The following is a 23,697-nucleotide window of genomic DNA, read 5'->3' on the forward strand; positions in this document are numbered from 1 at the left end:
GTGCTTCACTGCAGCTCGTCTACCTGCTCACAGACGTGACTCTGCACAGGAAAACATCAGAAGTCACTGTCAAACAGAGCATGTGCAGGAGGAATGGTGGGTGTAACCACTCTACGTTTAGGTTCAGAAAAACAAAAGGAAAATGCAGAACAATTGTCTATAAAACATGATTCCTTTATTGCTTAAAGAATACAACTTTGAAGTATGTGTATCACAACTAGGTTACTTGTCTTTACACTGAGGACTGACCACAGTCACAATGCAAATGTTTGATACTGCACCCGAGCAGAGGGGAAATAACAAATTCAGCCTGGATATCAAAGCGTCTTACAAAGTCATCGGTTGATAATCCTTAACATAGTTTACCCTGACCTGGAGTCAGCAGTGAGAATCACAGTAGCACCTACACCTTTAAAAAACACTACGTCTGGGCCGTTAGTCTGTCCTCTGTCTTTGGTTCTATGAGACAAAAATATTCTGTTTCTGAAAGGTGCAGCTGATAAGCAATACTGTGAGTGGTTCAAGGTAGAAGAGATGCAATATAAAATATTTGACTGAGCTAAAATTAAGCAAAATGTCAATTTATTTCTCTACTTAACAAAAACAATTCCAATATTCAGAACCCCTCAAACGATCATCTGCTGAACAAACACACCGAGACCTGGGTAAAGAAGAGCTTTTCTGTAAAAATGACCATCAAACCACAAGAAAGGAGGAACTGGCAGCTGTGACATTATTCTAAACCAGTTCTCCTTAACCACCAAAGTGATCCAGTCCAATGGAAAACAAAAGGAAGCTATCTGGGGCAGTACCTGCACGAGCAAACACTTGCTGCATTATCACCAAAATTCACTGACATATCCCAGGCAAAGGCTGCCGTCAGTGTGTCCACAACACATCCAGAATTCTACTAATTACTTACAACATAATATCAAGACATAATTAAACAGAAGCAACTGGAAAAAAAATACAGGGAAGATGAGACTAATGAAAAACTTCATTAACAGTCTCTCAATCCAAATCATTTTCAGGTACTGATATCTGAACGGGTGGCTTCTTCAAATCCCCCTTCATTATTCTCTTCACTGTCTTTTCCAAATGTGCATTTCTCATGTTTCACTCATGTATACCGGAGGTGAAACACGTGTCATGTCTCTTCCAACGAGATTACTGGGAGATTTGTGTGCTGACACTGTCCCACGAAGGGATTCGGACAAGTTGAGCGGCGTCCTGGGATCACATGTCATCCTCTTCATCTTCATCCTGAGAAGAACCGGCCTGCTGGGCGGCGCTGGCAGATGCTGCTGCCGCCATCTGTGCCTGTTGGGCGGCCTGCTGCATCTGCAGCCACTCCTGCTGGGCGAGCTCTGCCTGCTGCTGCCGCGCCTACAGGTTCACCGCCAAACCACAACACATGACATACGACAAAGAAAGTCAGATGAAGAGCTTATTAGGCAATTACAAAGCACCATAACGGTGAGACCTGATGTCTGATAACAGTAAGGTTTTATGTCATACATTACTGAGGCATGGGTTGCATATCATAGAGGACATGCTAAGAGATTAGTGTTCAACAAAAACAATCATCATCATCACCAGTTTTATGTCACTGTTCCATTCAGACACAAAGACTGCAGTCTTATAACTCACACTGAAGAAAATCACATTGCATTGAACCATACAGTGACTTCCAGCCCCCCATTCAACATCACATGCACAGTAATATCAGGATGATTCTCATCCACAACTTCAAAACATGCAGGAGTGCAGCTTTGTTGGCGCACAGCACTTTCAGGTCATACCTTGGCAAACAGTTCCTGTTGCTGTCTGAGCAGCTCTTCCTCCGGGATGCCCAGGTTCTCCAGGCGAGAGCTGGCCTTCCTCCTTTTCAGAGCTACAGTTTTACACTCCTGCAGGACGTCTTTCACCTCGGTGATGTATGATGCAAAACCAAGACTCTCGAGGGCTGTGGGGTGAAAGCAAGAGATGAAAGTGAAATAATTACTCTTTGTGGTTTCAACCTGTTGGCTGGGAGAGCGACACACCCCCCTCCTGCTCAGTGCATTGGCTGCAGTGCAGAGACGTGGAGCGGGACTCACCATTGATGACATGCTCGGGAGAAATGGTCTTCTTGTCGGACTTGTTGCATATTTCATTGGCTTCTGAGGATATGAGGTGTATGAACTCGGTGCAACAGTTGACCACAAGCTCCCTGGCGTCGTTAGCCACTCGTACGTTGGGGAGAGTTTCTTTTATCATCTTGTTGATAGCTGCCCTGGGGATCGTGAGGTCGTCGTCGTTTCCAGAGGAGGAAGCCATCGTCGCAGGGAAATGACCACAAACCAGATAAATGAAAACTCAGCTTCTTGACTGAGCGGTGAAAAATATGAACAGACGCCGACAGGCCTTCCTCGGTTAGCGGAGTTAACGTGTACTGTCCGGGTCAAGACAACGTCAACACCGACTTTAATGTCATGAAGCAAATATACGTTTCCTCAAAGTTAGCCGGCTGGCTAGCTTGCCAACTAAGCTAATAGCTAATTTTAAGTGTCAAAACGGACGAAGACCAGTTTCTGCGGAGCGCTGCTGTTACACGGAATGTGACAGAAAATTAGAGGTCAAAGAAATGTTGAAGCACAAATAAAAAGACACAAAAACGTCAATACTGGAGAAAATGCTTAGCTAGCTAGCTACCACGCTAGCTAGTAGCTGTGGTCCCTGTCGCAAGTAAGCCGCAACCCAGAAGACAAGTGAAAGCGGAGTGTGAGAGCATGGCTAAAGCTAGGCTAACAATGAACTGCCCCTGCCATATGTAGCTAAATAGTTGGCTAAGCAGAGAGCACGAGTAGAATAAAGTCGGTACAACACTGCAAGTTACTTCTCCTTGCATCGACAAAATGCACCAACCATCTCAATCAACCTTAAAGCATCTGGCAATTCATTTATAATTTTGTATTCTGGGCAAAATTTGCTTAAATTTGTCCGGATACAGCGTCAAACACACAGCCGGATACGGTGCGTCACCGAGGGGTGTTTGAAGTGGGGCAGCTAGCGTTTACCGCCATCTACTGTTAACTTAGAGAATTACAAATTTCTATTCCATTAAATTATATATAATTATATTTAACTGTATTCTATTCCCTGCCAACACATTAAAAGCTAAGATTGTTTTAATTTATTTTGAGTAAAAGGTTTCCTCTGTAATTGTGCATGGGACATGAGGCTCAGAGCTGACTAACAGCTGAATCCCAGATTAGATGTGTGTAAATATCCCATAATCCAGTGTCAAAACCATGATCACAACACAATATGGCACTAGATAACTGTTTGACATGCTCATAACTATCTTTACAAACTGGCTTTAAAATGTTTAAAATGTCTTTAAAAACAGTGATATGATGATAAGTATGTCCTCAGCCCATCTGAATGCTTCATCTGAAACACTGACTTTGTCGTTGCCCTTCATTTTTTTGCTTACCACTTACATATTGTGGGGCTTGGAGGCTTAACGAGTTAAGACAGTTATAGTGGTTAGTCGAATGTTACAAGGGTGTGGTTTAATACCTGCAGCAGGAGCTTACAGACACGTGTGAAAAGGGACTGAATGGTCACCAGTATTTATTGCTTCACATTCACATTTTTTGTTAATGAAGAGTTACAGCTAAAAATAAAAGGAAAATGACAGGAAACCACACATGGATGAATGTGACTCACAAGAATAACAAAGACTCTCTCTTAGTTGCTCTTGTCCTTTTCCAAAGTAAAACTTTTTCGGCTTCTCCAGCGCAGAAGTTTGAGGAAGTTCAGGCTGGCATTGAAGACCTTGTCGTGTTCAAACACCATTTTGTAAAATGTGTCAATCGGGAGGTCGCCATTGGGGTCAGCATATTTCAGTGTGGTCATCGGGGTGTAAAGAGTGTTTGTCTGATGACGAAAAGGTGGATTCTCCATTGTGATGATCTTGAAAGTGTGCTGAGAGAAAAACACAGCAAACATAAACCATAGGTACAGAAAATGTTCACTAATTTATCTCAGCGTTTGTGACAGAATCTTATAGATGAACATTACCATACCTCTGCCACATCGTCTGCAGTCTGACCAAGACTTTCAAAGATTTGTTTGTAGTTCTTCAAGTAGATGTTTGTGAACATATCAGCAGTCAGTTTGTCAGCCTTGCTGAGATCAGTCTTCAAGCCCTCCTCATAGACCTTGCGCTCAAACTCCGTTATCACTGGACCTGGTTCTATCAGGCTAATGCTGAGGAAAGAAAAGAGGAGGAGTACAGCACAACCACCATCATATGGTCATTGCCACCAGTTAAAAGGTGACTGAATGCTGCAGAGCTAACAGTTACTTTTTAATGTACTCTAATGGAACATTTTGTGCAAAGTACATGCCCCAGTTCCTCTGCTTCCAAAGCCTCCCCGCATGCCCTTCCCTTTAACGTTTGGTAACTGCGTGATTCTGTGTTAGGACTTGCCCTAAACCAGCATGTGTTGTGGTTTGACATGGCATATTTTCCCCTCAACTTCCCTTACTGATTCAACCAGTGCAAAATGAAAAACGGAAAACTGCGCTTGTCTTTGTGTTGTGTCGAAGCAGAAGCAGCATAAAACAATCTATTTCTTACTTGAGTTGAAATCTCAGGGCTTGCACCGCTAAGCTTTCACAGAAGCCTTCCACAGCAAACTTGGAAGCTGCATAGACGTCATTGAATAAAATTCCTACAACAGAGAAAGACACAGTTAAGACACTGTTTTGCCACCATAGACAGGTGCTCTCATGACGAACAGGTGGACCCGTCCTCACCCTGAATCCCCATGACACTGCTAATGACCACAATATGGCCTTTTTTCCTCCTCTTCATGTCAGGGAGGATTTCCTTCAGCAACCGCACGAGCCCAAAGAAGTTGGTATCCATGACAGTCTTCATCTCATCAATTGATTGGCACTCGATGGGTCCAATCAGACCCATCCCAGCATTACTTACTGTGAGAGGAAAAGCATGGCAAGAACTATCACTGAGGTACGTACAGCACATTTGCTATGCAATGGAAAATATGCACAGATACAAAAACAACACTCCTGAAAGACTGCAGCTGCAGAGCTCATAGTTTTTCTGATCACACTGAATCAAATGATGTGGACGTACTGAGGATGTCCACTCTGCGGTCAGGCAGGCTGTCCACACAGGCTTTGATGGAGCTCTCATCACATACGTCCAGCTGTTTGATCTCCAAAGTCCTGCCCAGAGTCCGACCTGCTGCCTCAACCAGTGCCTCGCCCTTACTCAGGTTCCTCATGGTGGCGTAGACTATGACAAAGACATTTAAGGTGAAGCGATTGAAAGTCTATCAAAAGACATCAGACACTCATTCACTCAATCAGACACTCATCGTTAAAAGGCCGGTGCACTTACCATCACATATTTATGACATACTGTTCCAGCTTACCCTTAATGGTATGTCTGCTGTCACAAGGAGGTAGTAGAATTTTGTTTATCATGTTAAAAGCATTGAAAAATTACAGCTGTTAAATTCAACCAAATGTTTTTTTTCCAGGAACAAAGTCACACAGACCTTGAGACTTTTTCTCTCATAGAAGGAAGTTCCATTTCACATTTTGACAGCGGGGTGTGTGGATCATCCAGAGTGACCAGGACATTGTTGACTTCACTACTGATTTGATTCCAGCTCAAGTTTCAGAGATGAAAATCTCAAAACTTTGCACACAAAACCTTGTTTTAATTGACAATTAAAACAAGTCTAAAATGTTTTCTTTCATCATTCATTCTTCCCTTGGATAGTTTTTACTTATTTATGATGGAAATTAGTTTCTTGCCACACGAAGAGTTTGCTGTGCAGACGTTCTCATATTTACAAAATAACTGCACTTACATTTGAATGATTACTCTCCTACAGACTCAAAGGCAAATTACTACGCCAATAAAATTACAATTCTCTCATTTTAAATATTCCTCACAATCACACTGTGATTCATGTACAGTACAGACAACAATGTAGACACCATAAACTGATTGTCTTTGGTTTTTAAAAAATGTGGCTAATTTACCCATGAACCTCTTCTTCTCATCTTTCGCGATGCGGACAGCCAAGGAAAGGCCAATCCCAGAGGAGCAGCCTGTGATGAGTACCACCTTCTGGTTCATTGTGCGTGGTTAGTGTTTGTCTTGCAGCTCCAGCAGCAGAGAATGAAAGAGGACAAAAGAGGGGCACTAACAGACGAGTGGAGACACTTTTAAAGCCCACTCCTTAATCCACAGGTCTGCAACTCAGCAGAAGCCTTGTGCACATGGCCTGGAGATTACCATCAACCACAGCCTGCTGCTGGTGCTGATGCATAGTGAGGATTTAGGCTAATCATAACAAGTTTATTGTTGCAGTGAATCATCTGAAAAATATGGTCAAAGACGTCACAGCAAAAGCACGTTCTATTCTGAATAAAATATACAATCACAAAAGATAATTTTCAAAAAAGATGATGCTTTTATTAAAATGCAGAATTTCTCAATCTAACTTCAGTTGTAGCCATCCGGGCTGTACAAAGGGACATTTTAAGTAAAAATATACACTTTTTGGTCACAAACACAAAGAAATTTATGTAGATTAAAATTCCATTACCTCATATGAAAAGTATATTTTCAAAATTTCCTTAAAGGCATACTGAACTTGGGAAACATAGTGCATAATGAATTTTCACTACACTGTAAACAATTTCTTGTTTTAGTGAACGTGTAAAATTGGAAACAAGCAGCGAAGAAAATCCCACTTTTCCAGCAAAGCTTTGATTCAGTATATTTTAGAGTCTGTCTGTGTTCTTAATACCACAGTGTGAATGTTATTTCAGAGTGTTGTCTCTGAGATGCTAACGACATCTGTGTTGCAAAATGGAATGTGAAATCTTTAACGCTTAATGTGTCTCCATGCTGCCCCGCACCCACAAAGGATTTTGAAATGCCAAGCTCACCACATGTTACACGTTTCAGGAAGGCTTCCATCTTGTTTTGCAGAAGTTACTGCTTTGTGATTTTCTGCTAATGCTTTTTGATGCGCTCATGCATTCGCTGCAGAATATCTTTGTCCCACATCTTGGGGTCCCAGGCGTGGAACCAGCCCGTGAAGGACAATGGCTCCTCGCCCTGTTTAATGTTGCTGATGGGGATACCGCGACGGCCGGAGGGGTCAGAATTCAAATAATCTTGGGCTGAAAAGGAAAATATATTTGAAAGATATATTTACACACGTTGGCTATTGTGAACTTTCTCTACATCTCTGATAGCTCTGTTTATCTTACCAATCTTCAGCGATCCAGTTTTCTCTGCCTCGTTGGCTTCCTTTCCAACCCAAATGAAGATCTGGAGGGAGAAATAACCCGACGGCATTTAGGGATAAGTTAGCAATAAAAACGAGATCTACAAGAACTGAGACTGAACCATTTTATTAAAAGTGAAGGCACCATACCTGATCCCAGGTGTCCAGAATCATGACATCATCGACTGCCAGATCCAGCTGCGTGAACTCACCTGGCACCTCCTCTGCCTAGAAGTTGATCAGAACACATTTACACAGTGACTATGTGAAAAGACGGGGAATTAATAAGGTTCAAAAACGTGATGATCGCACATATCATGTCTCATCCTTAATGAACATTAAGAAAAATGAAATACTCACTATCAGCCTGCCAGTCTTGTTTGAACAGCCAAACAGTCGAGGAGCCCTGACTGTACTCTGCAGGGTCTTGGAGGTCTGGTAGTCCTTCTTCCCACCCAGTGCTGCCCAGAATTCAGCTGGCGACAAGGAGAAAATGACAGTTTTCCAAAGGAACTCTTGTACACAGATGTCTCCAGAGATCAAAGCTTTAATCTCAGCACTCACATGGCTCCTTGGTCTCCTCCACCTCAGTGGCAGTTCCTCCAAGCAGGCTGGCGACATACTTAGCTGCTGCCTTCTCCTCTGGAGTTGCTCCCTTTCCCATCCACAGGATCAGGGAGTTGGGTGACTTCAGCACAAACACGTCATTAGTGTTCAGAGAGGAGGCCGTGGGCTCCACCTGGTTCAGTGAGACACCAAAACAAGAACAGAAAAATGATTTGAATCGTTCATTATAAAATGTCGGTTCATGCACAGTCAGCAGAACAAACGGCACTGACCTCGACAGCCCGTGTGGCTTTGGTGGAGCTCTGGCGGATGTGGAAGAGTCGCGTGGTGGGCTTGCTCTGGTTGCTCTCTTTGCGGGACGTTCCACCCAGGTGGACGACCAAAGGCTTGTGCTTAAACAGGCTCACGAGATGAGGGGGTTCCTGGCCCTGAGTGACACGGACCTGCAGACACACAGCAGCTGCTCAGCCCGGCGTTTGATGAAGACAGGGGTGATAGCAGTTACGCCTGAATGGCAGGAGTAAGCCATTAAAGGCTCATTGTTTATTTGCTGTTGTGCTGAGAGTTAGATAAGAAGATTCATAGCACTCTCGTGTCAGCCTGATGAATGTGAGGCTACAGCAACTGCTTAGCCTAGCTTAGCATAAAGACTGGAAACAGTTAGTCTGGCTCTCTCCAGAGGTTATGTGCCATGTTCACCAGCTTCTGTCAGTAGCTGCATATTTAACAGACAGATATGAGAGACATAAACTCACAGTCTTACCTGTGTAGCTACTCCACCCATGGAGTCATCCAGGTTGACGGTGAGAAAGGCTGAAGCAGCCAGTTCATCTTTGGTGCACTTCTGTCCTTGCCTAAAGACAGAATCATTTACTCATTCAAGCTGCATTCTGAATATCAGCATGTTAAAATGTCACTGTGAACATGTTAGTATTTTACTCTACTGTGCCTACGTGTAGCCTCCCACTTAGGCACAGACTTTAATCTGTCCAGACATCATTCTTTTTTTCTTGCTTGACTACAGCTCAGAAAATAGTTTTTGTAAAACAGAAACCTTTCACAGTCCTGTAGTTTTAGTTAAATCGTATATAAATGTAAGTGTCCAGTTTCTGTGAAGTATAAAGTGGCAGGAGAACTGTGAGAGACAAAGGGGTTGATGAATTACATTTTCCCTCTCTCTTTCTTTCACTCTCTTTCCATCAATCTTTTTACTCTCACTTCATTACATTTTCCTCTTTTCTTGCAATCATATGTCAGTTAACGGTCTAAGTTTCTGTCCTGGGTGAATGGTCTAAAACCCAAATAAAAACTTGATCACAAAATGACAGGCCTGTCAGCTGAGGCCCAGCAGCACATTGTTGCTCAGGATCCACCTGAGAAATAAATCCAACCCCACTGAAAAAGTCTGCACCCACCAGGTGTAGATGATATGCTTCGCTCTGCTTCCTTCGTTGTAGGAGTACAGCACCAGGTAACAGTCACCTCCGAAGAACTGTCCGTATGTGGATGGGTCCACAAGAGCTTTATCACCTCCTTCCACGCGCCAAATCTACAGACACCCACAGCCGTCACATCTACATGTTGATATCTGAAGAAATTAACATATTGCATGACTTAGACGTAATGAGACCAGTGACCGTACCTGGACTTTCCCAGAGCCATCGTCCACCATGCCATGCTGGGCAGCCATGATCTTGTTACTGTGGAGTGTGGAGGAATCAAAAGGAATTTGCTCCACCCGGGCAATGCGACCGATGGTGTAGGCCTTACTTGGTCCTGTAGTCTCATCCTTGTCCAGCCAGTTGAAGAAGAACTGCTTAAACAGGGTGGTCTCACCCCCTGCTGGCATTATCTGGATCTGTACATGTCAGACCGGACAGAACCACAAGGGTCAACAGGGACAAACAGCAAGACGAGTTATGAAGGATGAAGTTCTGTTCGCAGACTTTCACCACACGGTCACTTTACCTGAGTATTCTTGGGGTAATTTTTGTCTGTGATGAATTTCTTTGCAGCAGCCAGTGCTGCTTTGCGCTCGTCTGCATTTGCATCCTTTCCTGCAGTTCAGTGCGGCACAGCGGTCAGTAACTTCAAACTCTGGCAAAATCTATGAATGACTCATGCGTTGGTAAGGAAACAGAGTGCTGACTAACAAGTTGTTGCTATGAGCAAACTAAACACTGATAAATACACCAGGGTACATCCAAAGAACAGAAGGCTGAGAAAGACATGAATCGATTTCTAGCTCTAATACCTTTCCAGACAAATATCTTATTGTCTGCTCCATTGTCCAGGATGTAGCAGTCACTCTTGGAGAGCATGTCCTGTTTGAATGGGTTTTTATCAGCCACCATGGTTGTCTTCATGGAGCCAGCAGCATCAGAAATCTGGAAAGAAGAGCGATGATCAAAGCATCTACAAATATCATCTGAACCTTTTACATACTGTACTAAGTAGTACTGTTAATCACAGGAGTTCATTTAAAAGCTGAGTATTTATGTGTATTTACCAAATAGAGAGATGCCTGGTTCTTGTTCTTCTTCTCAACAGCTACATCGTCTGAGCTTCCTGGTGGGAGGGTAGGCATGGGTCCAAGCACCTATAAATAAACAACCACAGACAGATTGCATCCTTCCTGGCAGCCAAATGAGCTGGATACATTCTTTGATACGGCCACAGTCACGAACCTCTCCAGAGATTTCCTTAACAAACAAAAGTAAAGAAAAAAAGCTTTACTCACTTTAATGACATCTTCTGGCTCAGAGCCTTCTTCAATCATGTGTACTTCAGCACGGCCTTTTCTCTCGTTGTCGCGGATATCAATGGCCAGCTCAGTGGTTTTCAGGCGCTCAAAGCGATTGCTTTCACTGCCAGACCAGTGGTAGATATCCTAGCATTTCATAGCGACAAGCAGAGGAAAACAAGATTAGTTATGGTGAAACACTGTCCAACATATTTTGGGTATCGAGCCCCAGTTCTAGATCACCTTTCCCAAGTCAATGATGAAGCAGTCTCCTTTGTTGAAGCTGGCCCAGGACATGTCCACCTCTGTGGCTCTGATCATCCGACGACCTTTAACGTGCAGCAGGCGCTTCACATTTACATCGTTGGTCACCACGTGCTGGAAGCCTGAGGCCACTCCACCTTTCTGTGACAGCAGCAAAGTCAAGTCGAATAAAGCATTAGAACTGTATGGCATGTAGAAGGACAGTATGCTAACCACAGAAGACTGATGTTATAGGATCAGTTTGACAGGTTGGGAAAAGACTGATACCACTCATGTTTCTACACTAAATATGGGGCTTAACTTAGCTTCAACTGGAAAAGGGGAAATAGCTAGATGGTCCATGTCCATAGTCAACAAAATCCATCTCCCTCCAAAGCTCAGAAATGAACACGTTAACAATATGTATGTTAAAAAATCAGAGAGTAATGTGTGATTTTAACGTGTTGAATGGTGGAACTGTTCCTTGGCGAGCCGTGCCTTGTCATCAGCAGAAGGTTGACAGGTAATCATCTGCAAAGTCATTTATTTTTTTTAACTTTTGGACAAAGCCTGTTTAGCTGTTAGCTTTTCCTGTTTCCTGTCTTTGGGCTAATCTAAGATAACTGTCTCCTGGCTCTTCATTACAAGTCTTATCATCTAACGCTTGGCAAGAAAGGAAATGAGCGTATAACTGTTCCTTTAACGATGTTTGGATTCTAACTGGAGAGAATCAGCATTTTTGTTTTCAGAGGCCGACTTCAGCACATGGCGTGTAGCTCTTTGGTGTTTTGGCATTAGAGAGCATGTTTCTGCTCTGCTTGTTTGCTGGTTCAAACTCTCCATGGAAACCTTCAGCGGAAAACCTGAGGGAGCAACCAACCACAACTCCAAACAGCTCCCAAAATAGCAGCGTGAGGAGTTCCACTTCCCGTGTTAACATGCAATCCTTAAACAACCCCTCAACATTAGACCATTACTTTGGTTTCATCGATGTGTGGCACACAGGAATTCATTGATCTCTCGTTTCCTAAAGGACATTTTATATGATTTATACCACCACGAAAACCACAGGCATGTGTGTATCATGCTGCACCTTGTATTTGATGCCAGACTTGAAGTAGCCTAGAAAGGTGACTGACTCTTGGTTTTGAAATTCAGTGAACTGTCTCGGGGCTCCGTGCAGGAAATCATCCAGCTGGGTCATGAAGATAGCAGCAGCCCCTCTCTCATCCTGGGAAGCTTCGTTGCCTGTGGTGTTAAACATCACAGCAAAGACAATACAAAACAATGAATGATGGAAAAATAAGAGTTTAGACAAATGTCGTTCTGCTATAAGCCTGGGACTGCTTTGACACGTCACCAAAGAATCTAAACCCAATACCGATCCACGAGTGAACGTTGTAAGAAGGTGCAGAGGTGGTGTAGAGCACTATGTAAGAGTCTCCGGTGAAGAAGTCTCCATGGAGTTCAGTCGGGACAGGTTTCAAATCCATTTTTTCCACTCGCCACACCTGCAGGCCGGGCTTCTTTCCTGCAGTCTCGAACTCTTTGTGGTACGCCATGGTGCTCAGGGCCTGAGAGAAGACACTTCTGCATTAACAAGTAAGCCACCAGCTCACAGCAAGGACAGTAACACACCTTAGTTTGTGACAGTTTCATGCGGAGCTGAAAAGATTATTTGAATAAGCTGTTTCAGTTCTCAAGCTTGAGTGTCAAACATCGTCCAGCGCCAGCTTTTTCCTGTGAGACTGTAAACTGATTATCTTCAGGTTTTGGGCAGTTGACTGGATAAAACAAGCTAATAGATGATATTGTAACAGACATTTTTCACTGTTTACTGTTTTAGACTCAACATTTACTCTGTGATGAAAACAGTCGATGGCTGCAGCTCTAGTTTCATACAAATCTGAATTCTGAGACTCAGGCGACCGCTCTCATCATGTCTACTTTAAAATAAAGTACGACAAGCAGTACAAACATAGTGATCCCCAGTTTTTATCATCACCTGGATGTTGAGCATCTCTGGAAAACGAATGGTGCACATTACAAAGCACTCAAAGGTTCACTCAGACAGGTTTATCATTTCATCAATGATGCATTATGTTGCTTTATTCCATTTCCATTAAAAGCTCCTTTTTTTTGTCCTGGATTTACTCTGCCTGTGTTGCTTAACCAGTAATGCAGGTACCATGTAATTGACAGAAGTGTGTTGGAAAACATCACCTGATGTAGCAGGGAGTGTCCTCCCCGCTTGATTCCCAGCTGCAAAGCAAAGTGTTGATGTGTATTCTGGAGCATGAAGAGCATGAAGAGCCACTCCCCACAGGCAAAGACAATGTGTCCTACACTGTGTGTAATTACTGCGCTCTCCACCAAACAGTGGGAAAACCAGAGGAAACATCTGTTTCCAGGTGTTGTCACATTCATTAACTGAGAGAATTTCTGGTTGTAATCCAGGTTTATTCACGTATTCTTTCATTGTTCTAAATATTCACTCAAACTTTTACAGATGTGTTTTCGAAATTCGTCTGAGTTCAGTCAGTGTAAGCAGGTCCGTTCTGATCCAAACGAAGAATTCTCAAAAGCTAAAGTAAGAAACTGCTCTGTCATTTAGCTTCAGAGAGTTTTCTATCGCATTTTTGAGAAACTTGCAACGAGCAAATGATGAATAATTTCCCCAAATACTTTACCTGGTGAAGACAGAAGACAGATGCTGGGTGCGAAGAGGCTGATCCGGCTGCACTGCTGCGCTTCCAGGTTTCCGCCCAGGCCCTCTGCGCTCAGGTCTCATATATAGGCTGCAGCAACATCCGCGTTCCGACGGGAGGGCGTGTTCCGCCGCATCCCAGCCCAGTCTGCAGAGAGTCTGCACGGCCTTTCAAGCACATATGAAACATTATGAAACAGTAGTGGATTTAAAACGGCTCTCTGCCGCTAAGTCCTGCTCTACAGGTATTTTCCTATTCCTCCTCCAGCCTCAGCATTAATGCTTAAATCTTGATGCAATCCAACAATATAACCAAACAACACTCACAGGTGTCACTTCTGTCCAACAGGTACTTTTATTTTACACTTTGATGATTATATATCGTTACTTTCACCGAATTAATGCTTTGAATGCAGCACTGTTGTTTGTAACGGAGTATTTTTCCTTTTAGGGAAGTAAATGATGTGAAAAGGCTTCTCCTTCCACCACAGCAAAAATCCAGTCTCTGTGAGCCACCACTGCAAATGAAAGATGGTTAATGCAATGCCTCTCACTGTTTTGGAATCATAAAATTCACTGTAATGCAGGTTAAAAAAGTGATAAGCTAATTTCCTAAGTGTAGGGTATACACATCAATAAATGAGATTAAGAAACAAAAAGAGTTTATCATTAACGCATGAGTGAGGTGGATCTAATATGAACTGCTGATTCAGCTCCTTCCTCAGAACAGCAGTGGATCTGTGGTGGAAAGAACAGCTGAGCATTTTTGGAAGTTATTACAGTTTGTGAAGTGTGAAAAACATTCAGCTCATCTTGCAGTTGCACCGTTGATTTAACAGTTGCATTGTTGTGTTTTTAGCATGCGTTTGAGCCGGGGTGTAACTGTGTGTCACTGGTCTGTCAGCAGCTGGAGTCTGAGAGCGAAAGAATAAATCCATCCTCTGAGCTCCGGCTGTCGCCTCAAGTTTGGGCTGGGTCCATCAGTGTGTTAGAGCTGCATCAGCACATTCTGCCTTGTTGTGTACACACAACTCACACAGTGCCTGTCTGGAACATACCACCGTGCCCCCACAAGACTAAACGCATACACCTACACAAGTGCACACACACACACACACACACACACACACACACACACACACACACACACACACACACACACACACACACAACCCTAACACAGAGTCAGAACACAAAGGCTGCCAACTACAAGCAACTTGTTCTAACCTGAGTATGAGTATGTAGCCTCCTGCAGTTCATGTTGCGTAACAGTGAAGGATGCTGGCTGTTATTACCTACAGGGCTGCAACATTTCACAGGGAGACACAAACAGCTTTCAGCAGTATTTTTCTGGAACTGTGCTGTGAAGCATATGGCACAATCACAAGTCTGATAACAAGGCTTCTTACTGGTCGAACGAGGGACGCATGAATCATGGAGCGAAAACTGCCTGCAGGTGTGTCTCAGTTTTAATTTCCTGCAGCAACATTTCCTCATGAGGAAGATCCTCTGCAGCTGTTCAGGGGAATTTGCTGGTCACCAGTCCTGATCATAGCTAATTAATAAATCAGTCAGTTTAATCAAAGATAGGTTTGAATTTTCCAGCATGAAAAGAATTTCGAGACTTTGAGAAATGCACTTGTTTGTTTTCAGTGAGGTGAGAGGGTTGAAAGCTACAACTGGCTGCTAGTTCGCTGATCTTAGCACAAGTGACTGTAGCTTTAGGCCAAATATCAGAGAGGTATCAATCTTAACATCTAACTCTGAACAACAGGGCAAATAAGTCTTTTTCCATAAATATTGAACTGATCATTTAAAACAAGTTATCTCCTCTAACACATTCATTTGTTGGTAAGAAAAAAACTGTAGCAACTGCCTTCACCAAACTAATAATAAATAAGTTCAGGCTTCTTTGAAAGAGAAATAAAACAATAAAAGGCAGCAAGTCTGCTTTTTATTATATATTTAGATGAATATTGCTCAGTAAAATTCTTGGACTTTCTGCAGTACCCCATAGAGCCCCTTGGAACACCCTCCCCTTCATTTAACAGAGTTTACTTTTAATGTATATGGGATTTATCCAGGATACAAAGAAGGGGAACAATAACCTGACTGGAATACTGTATAATGCTGGAAGGGCACAGGTTGGGTTTCAGTATGAGCTCACCTGAAGAGTGCAGGTGAAGCACAGGTCAGGAGTGGGGCTCTCCTGGGTGGAGACCAATGTGATGGACCTGGATTTGTGTTCCACAGGTTATTTGTGAAAGTTAAGCGCACGCAGTTCATGATAGATTTAGTAAAATGAAATGTTAAAGTGTGAGTTGTTGGAAATGACAATTAATTCTGCAATTTATCTCAAAAGCTGGAAACACCATATTAGCCACAGGCTAATGACTGTTCAGTGTGTTAAGGTGTCTGATCACAGTTCAGTCTACTGGGCATGGGGAGCACTACTCTGAATGCTGTGCTCTGTGTCTCATCTCTCACTGTGGGCAAATAAACCATGACTATGGTTTAGTTAGGTAACTAAGGAAGCTAGCTAAGGTTAGGACGTGGCTACGGTTAGGCAACTCATACAGCCGGTTAAGGTTAGGGAAAGACTGGTCACCATCAAACAAAATGCAAACATTAAGTGCAGGTTGGATGTAAACACATGTTTTGTGAATGTAAATCTGAGAAGCAACACGTCCCTCCATCACCCTGACTTCCACACGCTTACTCTCCACCCTGCTGCATGAGGGGTGGAGCAAATCGAAAGGATCATAATCCTCCGCTATGGAAGTAAATGCTGTACTGGGCCGCGGTCAACACATCAGAAAACAACATGGTCAAAGAGAGTTACAGCTGCAGAAAAGGAGCAGCTATATCCCGTTTACTGCTGGGAAAGGCCCAGCCCAGCTACCCTGCTTCTATCTGCAGCAGACACCCACTGTGGAATATGTCACTGCCCAGTGCAGTCGAAATCTGCCTCCCTCCCGACACTGTGTAAGACTTGCAGCTGCTGATTTCTGTGAATCTGATTTTTCAGTGCTGTGAGCAGAAACTGCAGTTACTTCCACTGTAGTGATGGAAGCAGCAGATGCCTGTGAGACTGATGATAAAGTGAACTTCTTTCTTCTCAATGAACTCTAATTAAACTTTAACTAACAAACTGTTTATGTGAACAACTCTGTCAGTAAAGAACTTCAAGTATTTAAAACATACAGTGATCACCACATTTATTGTTGTGGTGGCCACTTCTGGATATTTTGGTTTTAGTGAATGCAAAAACTGCAAAACTGTCACAACCAGGACATCTGTCATGGCCCTGGTAGCATATACTGTAAACTTAGCACCAACTCACACAAACAAGTCCAAACCTTTTTTAAATCTTCTGGAGGCTGTGTCACCAGCACTTGCACAACTGAACAGTGGGTGGTTCATTATGCAACAACAGAATAATATGTTCCATGATAATGGAGGACGTTACCGAGTTCACAGTGCTTGTGGCTAATGTAAAGGTGGTGCCTCGTATCTTAAAGGCAACCCTTTAAACAACTTCCCAGGCCTCAGGCTGGAACAAAGACTAACCAGTTTGCTCTCACTCTTCTTTTTAGTGGAAATGTATTGATAGTGAAGTTAGATGGCAGATTTACTGTGAAAAGGTATTTAAATATGAAGCCCAGAAACACCACCATAAAACAGCAGACAGGATAAATGAATGAATGAATGAATGAATGAACGAACTGTGACAGAGACAGGTTATAGACACTGATTTAGTTTTGAAAAACCGTCTGGGAGCAGTTTGGGTTTAGTTTCTTGCTGTTCAACACATTTCAGCACGAGGATGAATCGAATGATTCCTGGTTTGTGGTGTTAAAGGTTAAAGGTTAAAGCTCAGTAAGAGTTAGCTGCTGGTTTCTGCTCACTGAGAGCTCTCCAGTGCCCCCTGCTGGCCATTTGTAGTGATCCTCCGTTCTGCTGTTCTGTATCTCAGTTAAACACACGAGCGTCTCACACATGAGCACAAACCCACAGAAAACACACACATGTTGATGTTATTAACACTTATATTCGTTTATAATCATCACTGACGTGAAAAAGGTATGAGCTTTGTGGGACTGCAGTAACTACAGAGAGACAGGAAACGATAATGTGTAGCTGTACATAATGAATCTGACTTTGCTCTGTCATGGTGTCATAATACAGTTAAATGTCTCGCTCAGGGTCAGCGAATGAAATCCCCTCACAGCGTCACAGCATGTGACACTGTGTGAAACAAGCTGTGCTAAATTGGATCTGATCACATCTGAACCACAGGGAAGGAACAAATACAGCTTTCAGATGACTCACCACAGGAAACACACAGCGGACCATTGATCCCAGAGGGAGTCGACACACCGAGAGCTGCTGAACAATGCTGAGCACGCTCCTCTGTCACCTGTCTGTAACACACCATCTAATGTTCACATCCCAGGATGATTCATTTCATGCTTCTGACAATAAATGATCGAACAGTTTGTTTAAAAGATAAATTGGTGCAACTGTTTTTCTCTGAAAGGTATTAAAGCGAAATGATGCACCGTCTGTCAGGGACGTTTCCTGTTTACTGATACTGCAGATGGACTTTATATACAAATTCAACTGGTGCTTAAAAACAATTCTTACCAGCCTCTGAGATTAAAAAAAAAAACTGAACAAATCCGAATTTTAAATTTGTAAAAGAGAGATGACAGAACTATGCAATGATGTGAGAATAATTTGAAATCATCTTCGGATTGTTTCCAGGAGACACAGAGAAGTAATTCAAAGCATGTCAACATGAAGCCCTCAGGATATGAGACAAGGAGACAATAAGACAAAGAGACAAAAATGGGGAAGAAAGGGAAGAAAAAAGAAGAAGCTATTTTTATATTTTCTTTAGTGACGCCAAGTGAAGCCTCAGTGCACAGGTGGAGAAGAGCAGGGTGAGGACCAACACGGCAGCTCAAGTCTCTGTCTTCTACCTTAACCAGAGTATGGGTGCGGTCTTCTTAGATGGAATCTCTGCACAGCTTCGTTTTTCAGGATGTCGGACGTACGTCAGGTCACACGCTCAGTTGGTGTGTTAAAGCTGGAAAAGGTCAAAACCTCGTTCTGAATCAAAGGCAGCTGCAGAGCAGGTGGTTCACCTGAGCCCTGCCGCCAGCTTCTCCATCGCTGCTTTGCGCTCCTCTGCTTTCTGCTGTGAGCGGCGCAGGACGTTCCTGAGCTCCTGAAGATGGTCCAGTGTTCCCACCAACTCACCTTTCACCGTTTTCATCTGGCTCTCCAGCATCTGTGTGTGATGGAGGGAGTTTCTCCTGTATCGTCTGCTGGAGCGCACTTTTTCCTCCAGATCCTCCACTGCAGCGGGCAACACAAGAAAACAGTCACAAACAGCTATCAACCAAGAACGAAGTTAGACAGTGCTGTTGTTTGTGATACAGACCCATGTTCTCCTGGTAGCCCAGGCTCTCTGAACCAGAATCTGTCTTCTTGTCCAGCAGGTTCTTGGTCTGCTGCAGCATCTTCTCCATCTTGACAAGTTCAGCAGCTTTAGTGTCGCTGTCTCGACGAATTTTCAGCAACTCCTGCTCCCTCTGGGTCAGCTCACTGTGATACTTACTCATATCGAGGGTGAAAAATGGAAACAACACAACCTGCAACACCTGGACGCTGAATGACTTACAGCGCAGCAGCTGACTACCTCAGGGAAGATTAGACGTGAGATGAGGCCTCTAAGGATGATCCCAACATCCAGGAAGGTTCCACTGTTGAATCCTCTGAACAGCAGAGACTTCCCTCTCTGCTGCTGCAGCACATGAGACGCTGGTCTGTTTGCAGATGAACTGCACTGCTGGTGGTGTTTCGCTTTTTATAGGCCATAACCCTGGCACATGTCTGGGAGTCATCTGAAAACAGCCAGCTCTCAGTACACACCATTACAATTGGCGAGTCATAAGACTGGCTTCACAAAGCCTTTGAGCAAAACGGGTCATTTTCACTGTTTGTCAGTGGTGAAAATGTTCTGAGGAGCAGCAGCAGCCAGTTTGATTTAAAACAAAAGGAACAACTGTGTTTATTCACACCTGAGGAAGAATGAACATGAGCTGCCTAATATGAAACCACAGCAGTGACAACAGTGTGCTATTCATCACGTTATATCATCATATTGTATTGGCAGGCACATGATGCATCTAAAATAAATATATTTTGAGGCCAACAAAGGACAGCTCAGTGATGGAAAAATAAAACTCCCAGTCTTTTAAACGAGAGGTTTTCTCTGATGCACTGATACAAAGCAGCTTCCAGCTCAGTCTGTGACAGCATATCATGTATGGAAGCAGTCGGTCAGTGTGCATGTCAGTGACCTACTTACAAAGTAAATGAAGTATTGTCCAGCCCCATGTGAGTGATCCTCACAGTGGTCATGCTTATTCCCACATTACATGAGTTCATCCAGTCATTCCCTCTGAGACAAGATCACTGAGACTCCTTCAGATACTTGTGCTAAATGTTGGTGGTTCAGCTGAGGCTCTTGTCTCACCTCACGTGTTAGATCTGAGTGTCCTCACACATCCCGACAGCACCGTCACTCAGGTTCACTCGTGGCTAATGACTTCTCTCATCCATGTTTGATTATTGTAATGTCTTTTTCTGTGGCCTCGCTCCACTCATCTGTAAATAACCGACAACTTATCAAGAACACTGCTGCAAGAATCCTAACCAGAACCAGAAGAAGTGATTATATCACTGGATCATATCTCTGGGTGTGGAGATAAAGCTTCTCACCCTCATTAGGTGTGTCCTGCCTTTTCACCAGGAACAGTGAACTCAGACGTTGCTTGCTAATGCAGACTAGTTTTTGCAAATCCAAAAATTCCATACATATTTGTGCAGACTGGTGAGGTGTTTCCAGAACTTTGACCTATGGACAGTCTGCAGCCTTCACAGCTGAGCGAAGCCTGGCTGTGATCCACAGCCTCAGGATAAAGTCACGTTAACCTAAGCTCATTCATATTGTGTAGTTTAATCTCATCCCACTGACCAGCAGAGCAGACACAGAGTCATGAAGCACATGACTCCAAAGAGCAACAGTAAAGAAAAACAAATATATTAAAGCTAGCAAATGCCCTCAAGTAATTCATGTTCTCATTTTTATAACGATCATAAGTTTTACTTGCCAGTTAGGTTTGTGATTACTGGGTCACGGCCTCAGAAAACACTGATATCTTCAGATTTCATTGTTGTCTATTGTTTCATTGTCGACCTGTGAATCAGTCTGGGAGTCGCTGCAGGTGCCAGGTTTTACTTTCAGCAGTGGGGCGACCATTTTGTTTACTGCTGCTGTGCCCATGATGCACTGCCTTCTTCTTTACTTGCAGTAATTTGTGAGGCTGTCTCCTCATGAGGGCCCCTTGCACAGAGACATTTTCCTGAGGCACAGTGAGCGTGCCTGGTGTTTTGATGACTGGCTGTGTGCTGCAGTAGGAGGAGAGGTTCTGCAGGGGGCGTTTAACTGGCAGCAGTTGTGTACAGCAATTATGGTGTCGAGATTTGCTGCACAAACACCGATAGAGAGCTATAATATCATCTGTATGCTGCTCATTTAACTGTGCTGCACCGTGACTGATGAAAACAGAGAAAGCCTTTTGTTATGTTGCTTTGTTTCTGGAGTCCATGGAGTGCTGCTGCTTCTTCTTCTTCTGCTCTCTCTGCGTCTCTGCCTCCTCCCCGCAGGCTGGCCACATGCAGAAACAAAAACATTGTTATTTTTGAAAATTTAAAACCAGACTTTATGCAACAGTGGGAGATGTAATGCAGAGGCAGCATCTGAGGAGAATCAGAGTCACACGTCCGTTCCAACAAACAGAGTAAAGCTTCTTAAATGTCAACAGTAATCAGCTTCACTGATGAGTCTGATAATTGAGACTAAATATAAAATCATATTGTATTACAGGATGTTTTGCCAATAAAACTGATTAAACATGTTTTGACCTCGTTGAACAGGAAGCAACACCACTTTAAAATACGAAACAAGAAAAAAGTTGATACGATGATATGAGATCTATTTCAGGAAGAAACACCTCTTCCTTCAGGGTAATCCACTTTGAGAAGCGACCAATAAAAGGCTGCTGTGTTAAAGTGAGTGAATACATTTGGTACGCTTATCTACAATGAACTGATTGTGCTCCAGAAAGCCCCATACATGCACATGACCCCCCCAAAAAAGTGCATATGGCACGGATGATCCTTGAATCAGCAGCTCAGTGTCCTCATGTCCGACTGTGTAGCTGCAGCTACAGCTAAAGTCTAGAACTGACTTTAGCTGTTCCCTACCTCCGCCTGCAGGACCTCCACCAGACGGAGACCAGGACCAGCATCTCAACTAGTCACATATCAAACTAGTTATAACAAAGATTTATCTCAAATTTTGTTGTTGGGATTTAAGACCGTACCAAACCAGTCTGGCTATACAGGAAGAGTATGGGTCAGGAGTCGATATCTAAATGAATTATCAGTGTTTTGCTAATCCTCAGCAGGAGGAGGACAGAAGGTCGCTTTGCATAATATGTCTTATCCTACAGGCTCATAGTGAAAACATTAGTCATCACATTAAAAACAACTCTCAAAGCAATACATACCATCTGTTATGGAAATCTGAGGGAGAACAGCAGGTTCACAGCGATGCTGTTCCAGAAATAAAATTGTCTTTGCATATGTTGTGTGTAAAATATTTTGAGAGAACTCTGAACTTGTAAACTGAAAAAATCAACAACATTCTGGAAACAGTGAGTGACTTAAGGCAGAAATACAGATTTAGACAGGAAAGGTGTCCTCCATGATGAGTGAACACGTTCTGCTGAGGTTAGACTGAGGTCAGACAGCAGTGGATGGAGCTTTAATCAGATTGATTCATGTGTATGTGTGAGTTTAATATCTTTGCAGGTAACATTATGTCAGTGCTCCACATTTCATCTGCAGCATGTTGGAGCAGGATTCCACACACTGGGCCTGTTCTGAGCAGAGAGAACGTTTAACGAGGAGGGGAAAGACAACGAAGCCCAAACTGCTCCCGATGGTCAGACCAGCTCCTCGAATGGCAGCTCACTGCCATCTGTGTGTGAATGAGTATAAATGATCCAGATCAACAGACAGAGATCTGGGAAGAAAAAAAAACTTTCTAGCTCCTGAAAATTTTCTTGTTCCCACATGTTCTGAATATTTCTGTCTTACTCGAGAAAGCTGGGTGTAAGGGTAAAACTGTAATACAACACTGTCGCCATAAGGGGGAAGGCTAACAACAGTTAGTCTGCTCTCTGCCACCAAAGCAGGTTTAATAAAGCATCTTTCTCTTTTCTCATTTTCATTTCAGCACCCACCTTAAAACTATTAGTCAAACATCAGCTGTTACAAATACCAGCCTGGTATTGCCCTTGTGATTTGTGTTATTATTATATTTTCATCACAGGTACAAACTGTTCCAGAATCAAGGAACCATATCATTTCCTCAGTTTTTCCTTGAAAGTGATTTCTGATGAGCGTATTGGTTGTTGATGGATGTTAATGGAACAACAAGGCAATGAGCAGGTGTGGGCTGCAAGACTGAGCAAGGCTTACTGCATTTAATGAACGGTAAATTGAATTTAGACATGGAAATATAAAATCAATGCAGCTGTTTTTCCAGTGTTAATTAATCTGGAAGGTTGTGTTTGTGCATAATTACCTGTGCTGGTCTTAATCAGGCAGCCAAACAGGGCTGTATGTGACTGGAGAGCTTCTCTGCTATACTCTCTGTGCAGCGGTGCTGCCGCCTTCATCTCTGCATCAGCAAGGCTGTTGTTTGTTTGCTCTTATATGGAAATCTGATTTTTTTTAATCTGCCCACTCAGAGTACCTCAAGGTAGTCGGTATTACATAATCAGAGAAAACTCTGCTCCAGACTCAAAGCTCTTCCACAGTATTGCCGGCGCTGATGGCAGCTTTGTTTTATGTCTGCTCTAATGTTCTCGCTGTAAAGAGTTTAGCGCTGCAGCTATCACAGCTCTGTCGTGCTGCATGAATTCTTTATTCCTGTGCAATTAAAGCTGTCGTACCTAACTGTA

At 43.2% G+C, this 23,697-nt stretch overlaps 4 protein-coding genes across 4 annotated transcripts; all 4 read right to left on the minus strand.

The window, feature by feature from the left end:
* Positions 1–158: 158 nt before the first annotated feature.
* dr1 (down-regulator of transcription 1) lies at positions 159–2,994 on the minus strand. The gene is made up of 3 exons (XM_041039545.1): positions 2,100–2,994; positions 1,803–1,966; positions 159–1,386 (listed from the first exon to the last, which is right to left on the minus strand). The coding sequence occupies exons 1-3, from the start codon at positions 2,317–2,319 to the stop codon at positions 1,237–1,239; spliced, it is 534 nt and encodes a 177-aa protein (XP_040895479.1). The 5' UTR covers positions 2,320–2,994; the 3' UTR covers positions 159–1,236.
* Positions 2,995–3,669: 675 nt separating this feature from the next.
* Positions 3,670–6,196, minus strand: zgc:109982 (uncharacterized protein LOC553564 homolog). The gene is made up of 6 exons (XM_041039546.1): positions 6,073–6,196; positions 5,153–5,314; positions 4,810–4,989; positions 4,631–4,724; positions 4,074–4,257; positions 3,670–3,972 (listed from the first exon to the last, which is right to left on the minus strand). The coding sequence occupies exons 1-6, from the start codon at positions 6,167–6,169 to the stop codon at positions 3,736–3,738; spliced, it is 954 nt and encodes a 317-aa protein (XP_040895480.1). The 5' UTR covers positions 6,170–6,196; the 3' UTR covers positions 3,670–3,735.
* Positions 6,197–6,483: 287 nt separating this feature from the next.
* scinla (scinderin like a) lies at positions 6,484–13,674 on the minus strand. Its single transcript, XM_041039542.1, has 17 exons — positions 13,575–13,674; positions 12,266–12,458; positions 11,978–12,132; positions 10,885–11,046; positions 10,639–10,788; positions 10,408–10,497; positions 10,153–10,285; positions 9,867–9,955; positions 9,541–9,756; positions 9,314–9,447; positions 8,662–8,752; positions 8,171–8,341; positions 7,896–8,070; positions 7,692–7,807; positions 7,482–7,559; positions 7,315–7,375; positions 6,484–7,224 (listed from the first exon to the last, which is right to left on the minus strand). Exons 2-17 carry the CDS (start codon positions 12,444–12,446, stop codon positions 7,055–7,057), a joined length of 2,172 nt encoding a protein of 723 aa, XP_040895476.1. The 5' UTR covers positions 12,447–12,458; positions 13,575–13,674; the 3' UTR covers positions 6,484–7,054.
* A 5,063-nt stretch (positions 13,675–18,737) lies between these two features.
* si:ch73-389b16.1 lies at positions 18,738–19,297 on the minus strand. The gene is made up of 2 exons (XM_041040340.1): positions 19,041–19,297; positions 18,738–18,955 (listed from the first exon to the last, which is right to left on the minus strand). The coding sequence occupies exons 1-2, from the start codon at positions 19,219–19,221 to the stop codon at positions 18,738–18,740; spliced, it is 399 nt and encodes a 132-aa protein (XP_040896274.1). The 5' UTR covers positions 19,222–19,297.
* Between the last annotated feature and the right edge of the window lie 4,400 nt (positions 19,298–23,697).

Source organism: Toxotes jaculatrix, chromosome 6 (genome assembly GCF_017976425.1).
Source record: "Toxotes jaculatrix isolate fToxJac2 chromosome 6, fToxJac2.pri, whole genome shotgun sequence".
Lineage (NCBI taxonomy): Eukaryota > Metazoa > Chordata > Actinopteri > Toxotidae > Toxotes > Toxotes jaculatrix.